The sequence below is a fragment of the Dendropsophus ebraccatus genome, chromosome 8 (assembly GCF_027789765.1).
Source record: "Dendropsophus ebraccatus isolate aDenEbr1 chromosome 8, aDenEbr1.pat, whole genome shotgun sequence".
NCBI lineage: Eukaryota > Metazoa > Chordata > Amphibia > Anura > Hylidae > Dendropsophus > Dendropsophus ebraccatus.
The window spans coordinates 45,671,555-45,683,874 of record NC_091461.1 but is presented as its reverse complement, the minus strand read 5'-3'; the positions used below and the strand labels follow the sequence as shown (position 1 = coordinate 45,683,874).

Here is a 12,320-nt window from a genome sequence, read left to right as displayed (position 1 = left end):
AAGTGACTGCCATTGCATTACCGGCCTTCTCCTGGATTACAGGCTTATATGCCTAGTAGAATGAATCAGAACAGAAGCTCCAAATGGCTTAAATCAAGTCAAACATGAATGATGTATCTAAACAAAGGAGCTGTATCTAAACAGGAAAGGATTTGTCTTAAGAGCTCAGACAGCTCCTCTCCTCCTTAGCGTCTATAAATTCTCAGCACTATTTCCTGTAATAAAACCATGCCAAGGTTTGGCAGAACATGTCTACAAAAAAAAAAAGTTACATTTACATATAAACATGACCGACTGGGGGCACACCATACAAAAACATCACCGACTGGGGACACACCATATTAACATCACCGACTGGGGGCACACCATATTAACATCACCGACTGGGGGCACACCATATAAACATCACTGACTGGGGACACACCATATAAACATGACCCATTGGGGATACACCATATGAACATCACCCATCGGGGAAACACCATATAAACATGACCCATTGGGGACACACCATATGAACATCACCCATCGGGGAAACATCATATAAACATCACCCATTACAGACACACCATATAAACATCCCCTATTGAGGACGCATTGGCTGAAGCTTTGTGCGGTTAAAGCATTAGATTGGGAATAAATCACACATCTGGACTGATAGTTAAAGAATCACGTCTGTAACTTGGAGCTCACACAACACACCTAAGTATAAGGGCTTTAGGTAATGATAGTGTGGCTAGTAAGCATTCCACTATCCGCTATGAACACAACATGCAAGATTTAGAGGATTTTAGGATTTATTGCTCCTGTTCCCATTATATATTACAATACTAACATAATTGCCTGGATTATTAGATCATTTATAAGAAAATGCAAGAAAATCTCCCAGGCATATGAGATGACTGATATAGTTTCTTCAGTTAACCCTGCCATATTGTCTGCACATGGGTCTGATAAATATGGTTGTGACAATTTGTGTTGGAAACTTTATTTGAAAATATGCCAAAGTTTAGAGTATTAAAAAACTTTTTAGCATTGGTTGAGTTGGTGGCCTTGTCCTATTAGTATATCTAGAAAGTATTGAAATAAGAGCGGCAGCAAGCAAGCACAATATGGAATGTACAGAAGTAGATATACTGTATAGGCTCAAACTAGGGGAAGGGGGTTGTCTATTATTAGCTAAACAAAAGGGATCCCTGGAAACCATGTGGTTGACTGTTCATTGAGATGGAGCCATTGTGTATTTACTTGAAATCAAACCACTTAAATCATGTCTCCTGGAGATCAAAGATCTATTCTGGTACATCGTAACCAGTTTAGCTGAGCTAATACAGATAGGTTGGATCAGTTATTCCTTGTGTTTTCTCAGCTTTTAATAATCTGTGGTAAGAAGCAAACAACTCTATTATTATTATTATTAGGGGAACTAGGCTTCACTATTAGGCCTTATTTATACGTTCCATAGCCGCAGACCCGTAGTTACAGACAGCCTATGGAAGTCCATCTGTAGGGTGACCACACAGCACGGACCTATTCAATAGAAAATAGTGATTGGTGCCGCAATTGTGGCTCTGTACTAGGACCAGTTCCCTTTTTTTGTGCGGCATGGATCACAGTCCCGTTACACACATTGAACAGGGCTATTTAAATTAAAAGGTTCATAGTGCTGTCTGTATTTGTGGATATAGTTCATTTATATCTAATCTAATCCAATATATATATATATACAGACCCATACACTTACCCCACGGAAAACAAAAATTACTTCATCATGGGGTTTCTATGTTTAGAGTTTTAGGGATCACAACACTAATATGGACTCCATTATAATTGCTAATGTCAGTAAGATCAGAATTTCTGTTCTACACAAAACTGGAGAATAAGTTCACGATACTCAGAAAGTTCTATAAAAACTCCTATTTATTATGGGAACACTGGTCTATTTGTTCATGATTGTTCCAGGATAAAGCCTGTTGTTATCCCTTAATCTCATTGTTGTGAGAGCCTCAAATTACTTGTAAATGTTAGTTGAATCCACTGTGGATGAATAAAGCATTGTACCTTCATCCCCTTCTGATAAATACTCTGCATCACTCAGAATCTCAGGTATATTGGCTTTACGGACTGTGTAATTCAAGTAAACAGGAGAAGTGAATGGGAGATAGATACAAGGTGCACAAAACTCTGCAACACAGCTATTCACATATAGACAGAGTTAGGATATAATTGATTTAATACTTAATGTGAATCTAAAGGAATTATACTCTATATTTGTTTATGGAGACAAAATAAACCAAAAAGCTGCAGCTCTTCATCCTGCAGCCCTGGTGATGACATAGATAAAAGGAAGGATATATGTGGTTCCCATACCTTCATCATCTGACATGTCCAGGACCTCGTTCATTGTTTCCGGAACATTCATTTTATGCTTTTCTGTCACCATCTGTTGGATAAAAAAAATTGAAATGATCACTTCCTATGTTAGGTTTAGGATGTATAAAGCCAAACATGACAACATAGCTGGAAAAAAAGGAAGCAAGATGATATGATGTGAAGAGAAGAACAGAGAAGATTTATGATGCTTATAACATGTGCGCTCCAAACCCCACGTGTAAAACCTCTAACACATGGTGTACAAGAGCTGCATTATCACAATAACTCCAATATTGCATACAGCCCTATAGGTTTCCCAGCAATCAGTATTTATCCCCGAAACAAAGGTTAGGAAATAAATGGAAGATTGCTGTGGTGCCCACAGATCACTAGTACGTAGTATTGAGTCATTGAAAGCATATTCGATTCAGCCGATTACCGCTCCGTTTAATAGAGACATTGGTGTCAGTGCAGCCCTTGCCAAACGATTATCGAGCCATGTAATAGGCTCAGTAAGCGAGCGACGATCTATCAGATCAGATCAGGAGACATTAGGCTGTCTAATACAGCCCTTAGGCTACATTCACACAACTGCAGTGCGCTACCCTAACGTGGACCCACGGACCGCACTACGAATGTGCATCAATAGTGCTCCGTGCGTCACAGAGCATTACATGGGCACTACATTGAGATAGTGATCCATACAGACATGTGAACAAGGCCATTGAAAAACATTGGTCTTATGTTCTGTCCTCAATTGCAGGCACAATTATGGACGTGTGAATGCAGCCTAAAAAAGGTTGCATTTTGCAACACATTTATGTAGAATGAGAACATGTGGACACACATTTATTGTGGAGCCCTGCTTATAGTGGGAATAAGGATGTCCCAGCACCTGGAGTCATATGTAAACTCCACAAAGCACCTGCAAGAGGCACATAATGTGAAGCAGGTACAAGATATGTGTAATACACAGTACATTGGTAGACTGCCTGCATGTGTAGATGTGTAAAAGCATGCCTGTGTGTGTAGATATACAATATGGGGGACATTTATGAAGTCCAGCGTTTTTTACGCCGGGCTTACAAATGTCCCCGCAGCTCAGGGGATTTATGTAGAGGTGCATTGCCTCTACATAAATCCCGATCGCACGGAGCCTGTCCAAGCGAAAATTTTGAAACCTACGCCAGCTCAGAGCTGGCGTAGGTTTCAGTATAATTTTTTCACAGAAAAAATTATAAATACAGCGCACTCTGAGGCCGCGCCCCCTCTGCGTGCAGCCGCACACCCCCGTAACACCCCCTCTCCGCCCCACTGGTGAAGGTGGCGCAGATGTGAAAAAAATATTCGCAAAAATACCGTTTGCAAATATTTTTACGTGGATTTGCCCCATCTGCGCCCAAAAAAGGCATTTACACCTTTTCATACATGTCCCCCTATGTGTATAGATCTGTGCCAATTGATATAAAAGCATATTTGTATGTACATAAAAGTGTGATTGTGTGTAAATTATGTGTGTCAATTACCAAATAAAATTCCACAGCTTTTCTGCTTTTAAATACACACCCAGGACCCTGAATACCTGAATCTGTAACTGCACTGTAATTATGGGATCAGAATTTCCCTTTAAATATCAAATAAAGTTACACACATAGGTCTATAGTTCACAAGATATGAGGAGGGCACTCACCGTTTTGGTTGACGTAAACTTTATTTTCTTTCCATCAGAACAGATAAAAGTCCAATACTCGTATATGGTTACATTGATTGCTACAGCTGTTTCGTGCTTCTGCCACTCTACAGGCACCGCAGTGCCTGTAGAAGTGCGGAAGCGCAAAACAGCTGTAGCAATCAGCTAGAGGGTGTTGGTGTGGGAAGCTGTCCAATGTAACCATATACGAGTATTGGACTTTTATCTGTTCTGATGGAAAGAAAATAAAGTTTACGTAAACCAAAACGGTGAGTGCCCTCCTCATATCTTCGCTTGTGAACTATTTGCATATGTGCTTGGTGAGGTGCACCCCTAGTTCACAATCTTTCCTGCCATCCAAATTACCTCCAGGACCGCATTTACTACTTACCCGTCCACCCGTAGTGCCAGTCGCTATGCCTTGTAGTAGCTACACAAAGGTCTATGTTCACACAACGCATGTTTAGCATGAATCACAGCAATTTCCAGCAACGACTGTGATTTATGCTAAACATACATCGTATTGGAATGAATGTATAGTATACGCTCCGGCTGGGATTCCATCCAGCTGCACAAAAATCTGACATGTCAGTTTTCTGCGGCCGCTATTCAATGACATGCTCCGGCCGTGCTCTCCATTGTATGCAGCAGTGAATTAGGATGCGGGTGCACACATCCGATTTCACCAGAAATTAAGATCACCTGTCTGATACTGCAGTGCCGACTGGGATGATCTTCAGTAACACCAGCCGTTCTGTCACCCAGCCAGGTCACAGAACAGCCGGAGTTATATGCAATGAGAATGTAGTCCTACAATGTATTATAAATACTACATATTATACATTTCATACATATCCCTTCTAACAGTGATATGGCATTTCATCCGTCACATCAGAAGGTTTAGAGATGTACAGGTTCAGATTTACAGTGTCCCATCCATTACCCAGATTACTTAATACAGATTTCTTCAATCGTTATAACCTCCCATATCCTACATCTGTAAAGCTTGTGTTTCCTTCTGCATCATTGTGGTACATGGTAAAACTTGTCTTGCTGTGCATAGTGATGAATCTGGTCATAGCTCTATTTATAGGAACCACCCACTCCCATCAGTAAGGAAGTTTTAGCCATGTCGGGCTCGATTGATAGTTCTCTCTCTACTTGTGTATAAGAAGACATCTATCAGTCGAGTCTGGCAGGGTGGGGAGAAGCCATGTGGGTCCACCTCAGTGACTCACAGTTATATTCCCAGCTGTTTTTTAAACTATATATTCTCAGAAACACTGCAGCATTACACGGTGAATCATAGACGACTGTAATAATGAAGGCTGTCCCTGCTGTCATAGTTCATCATGAGACTGATGGCAGGATCCTTTAAGTTAAAGGGGTATTCACACAACTTAAAATTATAAGACTAGGTGATCAGTGGGGGTTTGACAAATGGGACCCCCAAAATTAAGGAAAAAGGTGCCCTGCAATGATATGGACATACTGAGCATGTGTGTCTGTCTATGGTCTACTGCCATTGCGAGAGACATTTACCTTCTGGAGTTCTCAGAGGTGGGATTCCCACCGATCACCTTGTTAGCCTCTATCTCCTGTCACTTTTACGCTCTGTAAAGAGAGTTTTAGCCCAGTCCTGCAGGTCTGGTACATGACAGCCACATACTAGGTCTCTGTAGAGCTGCCAGATGTTTGGCCTCACTGTAATATTTTGCAGCCAGCAGAACTGAGAGGTGATTTAAGGAGATTGGTATTTCTAGCCAGTGAGTCTAAGCTACTGTCATACTGAATCTGGGTATCTCTATAGTACGTGCATATCCACACATTAACCAATGCAATTGTTTTAAAAGGAAAAAGTTTTCATGTAGAACTTTACTAAGAGATTATCAAGTCTCACATCTCCTCACATTATGGACTGAGCTCATCTCTCATCCAGACACATGGCTCCTCAGTGAAGCAATACCTGTCACCACCTGCCTATTGTTACTGCTAAGAAAATGAAGTCACTGGGTCTTTTATAGGGAACGTGTCATCGAAAAATTACCCACTGCCTTAACTTATGTTAAAACATTTTTAAGAATTTTAAAATTTTTACCATGCATCTTTTCAAATGTATCTGAAATTGTGCAATTTTTATTCTGACCACTAAGGCCTTATTTACACGTCCCGCAAAGTTGTCCGTAATTGTGGATCCACAATCACGCATCAACTTAGCGCCCGATTTCTACTGTGCTCTTCAAATATTCTGCTTTTTGCACGGATCCATAATCGGTTCCGGGAAAATAGGACATGTCCTGGTGCGGATTGTGATTGCGGTATGGATTAGCCAATAGAGCTATATGGCAACCATGACGTCTGTGAAAAACGCGGATGAAATCTATGCAAACTAGTTAAATTTTTGTTACCAGTTTACCATTTTTCTGGATATCTCTAATGTATAGGCCTGTTTACATGAAACAATATTTTACGTTCTGATTGACGTTTCCCATCAAAACGATCATGTAATGTACTGGCACATCATTGCCTTCTGGAGCGTTATAATATAAATTTACTTACAACTGTAGTCAGGGTCTCTTCCGTCACAACCTTCAAAGTATCGACCACCGAAATGTACCCCAGCCTTCGAGCAATGGCGAGAGCGGTGTTACCATTCTGAGAAAAAAAGTAACCACAGTGTGTTGTGTTAGAGTGAAAGGTTAGCTAGAGACGGCCTGAATGTGACTGTAATCTCTCTGCATCCTTACACCCACACCAGAGGCCTCCAGCTCACCTCCCCTGCTCTACAACTTTCCCTGAGAAGTGTCTGCACAGATGACTCTTTCCTGGCACTCATCCATACATGAAATCAGCATTGAGAGACAACATCCTGCATGTAATAAGCATAGAATGTGTAGAACCAGTGACATACTGTGCAGTTCTATCCTTTCAAAATGGAATAGAATAAAATATGTCTGTATAAAAGTATTAATCTGTGGTATATGATTGGGATCACTAGATTACAGATTATCATGTAAGAAAACCTAACATATTCTGAAATATAAGTCCTCAGTGAACCAACATTTTAATATGGTTTAGGCCTTGGCTTCACATGTAGCCATTGCAACAAGATTGCGATGCTCCTAAAAGAGGGATGGGGAATCTTCGGCCCTCCAGCTGTTGTAAAACTACATTTAACATCATGCCTGGACAGCTAAAGCTTTTATTAATTTATAATAATCTTCATAATAATCAATATATTTTTTATTTTATTTATATACAGAGCTCTAAATCCTCTGCAAACAAATAGGGAAAGAAAATAGATAAAAAGTAAAGTTCCGACTGCCTGCGGCCGTCTTTAAAGGGGGCTTTTGGGCTACTGTATTAATACTGATTTTAATGTATGCACAGTGTACAGTAATCTCCCCCTAGTGGTGACTGTAGAGAGACAGAATTGCATCACTGAAGTCTATATCTTAGAAAGGGGGATATTTAAAGTAATCAGTTAGCGTATTCAACACAAAATGTTGTACCTCTGTTCAAAAGCACAAAACGGTATTCAATAGTGTCACTTGGACTGCAAAAAATCTCAGGGTTTGGGAATATTCACTTACCACAGTGACTTCATTGGGGGAGGCACCATGCTGGAGCAATACGTTGATGATGTGGGTATGTCCTTGCTGAGCAGCCTGATGCAAAGGAGTGTATCCGTTCTGGTAAAAGAACATTGCATGAATCATCTTCAAAGGAAAAATGTTCTCGAAAAGAAAGGAATGCACAGAGAACCGAGGGGCTCATGTACTAATATAATCTTCAAAGGATAAGGTTTAGTGAGATAAATATTATAGACATTGTTGTTAGTGATGTCTCTGATAACTATCTTTCTTAATACTGGTTGATACATAAACCTTTAAGGCTATGTTTACATTAGAGATGATCGGACAGCGATGAAGTTCAGGTTCGTACGAACCCTTCCGTTCCGTGGGGAAGGTGGAGACAGCCCGAGTCCCGCCTGGAAAACAGGAATACAACCTATGGCCCAGGGTGTATTCCTGTTTTTCAGTCTGTCTCCACCTTCCCTACGGAACGGGAAGACTGCAGGAGTCAAATACCGATGGTTCAAGTTCGTACGAACCTGAACATCAGCGCTGTTCAATCATATCTAGTTTACATACTGTTTTTCTTATTTATAAACAGATGGAAATAACGCCCTTTTATTTTTTTTCTTGCTCTAATGGCCAATTTTCCATTGACAACAATCAAGCATATTAGGATAACAAAATTGACAGATTTTTAACAACATTTTCTTTTTACCATAGACTACCTTTTGGCTAAGTTCACAGTATGTAAAAATGACAGCCGCCTTGGCAACGGCTATCATTGTGCAAGTAACACGTTATTTAAAAAATAACTAACATTATTTGCACAATGACGGCCGTTGTTATGAAAGACAGCTGCCATTTTTACCTAGTATGGACCTAGCCTTTGACAAGCCTTTTAAAGTTACAGACTGCAACTCTTTGTATGAATATGATGGACACAAATAATAATCCTGATCCTGTCAATATTAGGAGAAGGCCACCTTCCCCACTATGATCCCGTACTGGGAATATAGCCTAAATGTGGTATGGACATCAGGTTATATGGATCTTCCTTTTCACATCCTAAACCACACCCTAATCGGGTGGGTTCACACTACAGAATTCTCGCGGACAATGTCCGCGGAATTACGTCAGCTGTCTGCCCGCGCGTCTGGGTGCCTTTCCGCCGGCCCCATAGAAACCATTCTATGGGCCGGCGTATTCCGCGTATATAGCGGAATACACCGGCCCATAGAATGGTGTCTATGGGGCCGGCGGAAAGGCGCCCAGATGTGCAGGCGGACAGCTGACGGAATTCCGCACACATTTTCCACGAGAATTCCTCAATCTGAACCCGCCCATCCTCAGCACTGAAAGAGAAAAGTTGTGCTAGACGTCAGAAGGCATGCCTTGGATTTATGCTGCAGATTGTGCAGTGCTGTTCAAGACTGATTCTCCATAAAGTATACACTAGTTCTCTATAATATAAAATACCACAACCCACCTTGGTTTTGGCATTGACTTTGGCACCATGCTGCAGCAGGAAGTTCACCATTTTAATGTTCCCATAGTGGCTGGCTACATGCAGAGGAGTGTATCCCATCTGTAGAAAATCATTACAGAAAAGATTAGGAATCACTCTTACCTCCATTCATATCTGCATTTTGGATTTACATTGTCTTTTTTATTTTTTCATTGCCTTTGCTCCACATGTTCTTTGTTCACAACATTGGCATTTCTCATCCCTTCTCCCACCATTGTAAAAATAGACAAATATTAGTTTAAGTATTAAGTCAACTTCCATTGTCTTCATCCATCTTCCATGGCTTTAGCAACAAATCAATACTGATAAGAAGCGTAAAGGGACCAGGCAGAGAAAGGGACTTTATTTACTAGTGAACTAGTGATAGGCCATTTGTGCACTTTGTTTAGTGTACCTGCCAAGAGGAGCTGTAAAAGTGTATATATTAAACATATCCATAGGCCCCGCCATAGGCACCTGAAGGTGACCAAACAGTATGCTCTTGGTGCCTATGAGGTGGGTATGTATCAGCATATGGGCTTCAACTGCATTTTTTGTAATGTTATATTTATATTTGAGAATATATCAAAAAACAACACATTAATCTTTTTTTTTTTTACAGGAAAATCGCTAACATTTCCTTGGCTATTGCCTCGTCTTCTAAACAACTAAAATTGAATAATATTTTAGGGAAATATCATTTGAATGAAATGTTCTCGCAGAATGTTTGAGCATTGGACATATATAATATTTTATGGTATGCAGAACACATGCAGATACCTTAGTTATAGAGTCGGTGACTGCTCCATTGTTGTGTAGGACTTGGGCTACGCTGACTCTGTCCTCCTGAGCTGCCAAGTGTAGAGGTGTCAGTCCACTCTATAAATCATGGAAAATATCAGATTTTAGTATTATTTTTCATATTTTTTTGGATATTTGTGACTTTTTCACAAACTGTTCATTGTACATTTTTAGGCATCGCTGTAGTTGAACACAACCACTGCATCTTCCCTAAAATGGAAAACATAATGACAAATAGCAAACAGATATTGTGGAAATTACTGGTTTTGGTCTGTATTTTTAACATGATGCAACATCTTAAAGAGAACATTACTAACTCTGGATCCACCAGGATCAGAAATTACGCCTATTTTCTGATCCTTGGATGCAGCCCTAGGGAGCCCTGGAAAACATGGATACAGCTTATGGCCATGTTTAGACCTCGTAAGAGACCGCCAGTTCCGTCACCCGCCAGGTCTCAGAAAGGATGATCCCGGCCAGTACTGCAGTACCGGCCGGATGATCTTTCTCGCCGCTGAGTTCTGATGCGGGCGCATCCTTGCGCGCCCGCATCAGAACTCTCTACTGCACACAATGGAGCATACGGCCGGAACCACTCGCTCCACTGTGTGCACTGAGAGGGTTTTTGTGGCCGCTATTCATTGAATAGTGGCCACAGAAACCTGACATGTTTTACGAAAATATACGTAGTGTGAACATAGCCTATGGCTGTAGTATTCTAGAAGCTCGCTCAACTCTACTCCTGACATATCTCCACCTGAGATATCTCTACTCCTGACATACCTCTCAAGACTGACCAATGGTGCAGTCTTACAGCAAGGAGTTTTTTTTGGGTGAGAATATCATATTCACGGAGCTTAAAATCTGGGTATGGCTGCTGATATGGGTGATGTGATAAACAGAAAATCCATATGTCTATCATTCAGGAGCCTTGTCAGGTGTGTTTGTTTTAAGGTGGAGCAAAATAGAGGCTTTCGACAAGCATCATGAAAATCCCTTTAAGTTTAGGCGCAGCCGTTACAGTGCTATAAATGTTGTAACTAGGGATGAGCAAATTTACAGTAAAAGCTAAGCTCTTCTGTTCTGCTTGTCAGCAGGCTGCCTCTGAACTCAGTGCTGCTCTGTGCCGCTTCGCTTCGGGTGCTTGGAAAAGCAGGATCCAGTCCTGGGCACAGAGTTCAAAGGCAGCAGGCTAACAAGCCGACCTCCGAGACTAGTGAGGAGCTTCGCTTTATTTCTACTGTAAATTTGCCTAATCCCTAATCCCTAGTTATGCCCATCTCTTCTCTGACTTGTAGAGGTATATGTTACATTTTGTACAAGTACAGAGTTACTGTATATACTGTACCACAAATGATTTATGAAATGCTGCAAGACAACCTATGACCAGAATACATATACTGTATGTAGAAAACTATGAGACTATAATATTTAGCTTGAATAGATTTAAAATGTATATTAAAACAATGTAAATGTTTTGTCTGGGATGACTTTGTAATATGGGGTTTGGAAATGTGTTTGTCTGATATTCCGGTTGAGCTGGTTTAGCTACAGTGTGAATAATCAATGCAGAGATTTTTCTTTGTGCTACAGGATTTCACGTATAAAACATTATACTATATGACATGTAGCAGGATAAAGTTATTCATGTTAAATCGACTCTATACCCACAATCTGTCCCCCAAAACCACTTGTACCTTCGGATAGCTGCTCTTAATCCAAGATCTGTCCTGGGGTCCGTTCAGCAGGTAATGCAGTTATTGTTCTAAAAAACAACTTTTAAACTTGCAGCCCTGTGCCAAACTGGCATGGCCTAGAGTGTCTGTGCATTAGGCTGGCACAACCTCTCCATCCCTCCTCCTCAGGTTGGTAGTCTCCTATTCATCAGCTGTGAGAAGACGGCACATGGGCTGGATTGTTAAGGCACCTGTGCAGTGTTAAATCCAGTGAAAAATCCTGCCAGTGGCGTTCCTAATGATGAAGAAGATGGGGAGGAGGGACGGAGGGGTAGTGCAAATTAAGGGCACAGACACTCTAGGCCACACCAGTTTGACACAGGGCTGCAAGTTTAAAAGTTGTTTTTTAGGACAATAACTGCATCACCTGCCGAACGGACCCCAGGACAGATCTTGGATTAAAAGCAGCTATCCAAAGGTACAAACAGTTTGGGGTTCGCAGATTGTGGGTACAGAGTCACTTTAAGAAACATGCAAAGTATTTAGCAACTTACATATGAGAAAGCAGAAGGACAGACATTGGGAGCAGTAATGGGGATGTGACTACAAGCCACTCTACCATGGCCAGGGTTTTTTTTATACAAGGCTAATGCAATAAGTAGGAAATTTGCCTTTAGAAAAGGAAGACCTATTCATAA

The 12,320-nt window shown here is 41.0% G+C and overlaps 1 protein-coding gene across 7 annotated transcripts in view; it reads right to left on the bottom strand.

Annotated features, from left to right (window-relative positions):
- ANK3 (ankyrin 3) overlaps positions 1-12,320 on the bottom strand; it is a 506,950-nt gene that overhangs the window by 95,007 nt on the left and 399,623 nt on the right. For 4 of the 7 annotated variants that reach the window (XM_069980293.1, XM_069980295.1, XM_069980294.1 and 1 more), the window contains 6 exons: positions 9,926-10,024; positions 9,128-9,226; positions 7,657-7,755; positions 6,623-6,718; positions 2,371-2,443; positions 2,062-2,124 (listed from right to left, as the gene is read on the bottom strand). In XM_069980293.1, the coding sequence (XP_069836394.1) occupies positions 2,062-2,124; positions 2,371-2,443; positions 6,623-6,718; positions 7,657-7,755; positions 9,128-9,226; positions 9,926-10,024 (529 nt within the window). The remainder of the gene's footprint in view (positions 1-2,061; positions 2,125-2,370; positions 2,444-6,622; positions 6,719-7,656; positions 7,756-9,127; positions 9,227-9,925; positions 10,025-12,320) is intronic. The other 3 variants (XM_069980296.1, XM_069980297.1, XM_069980298.1) reach the window with 1 other exon arrangement.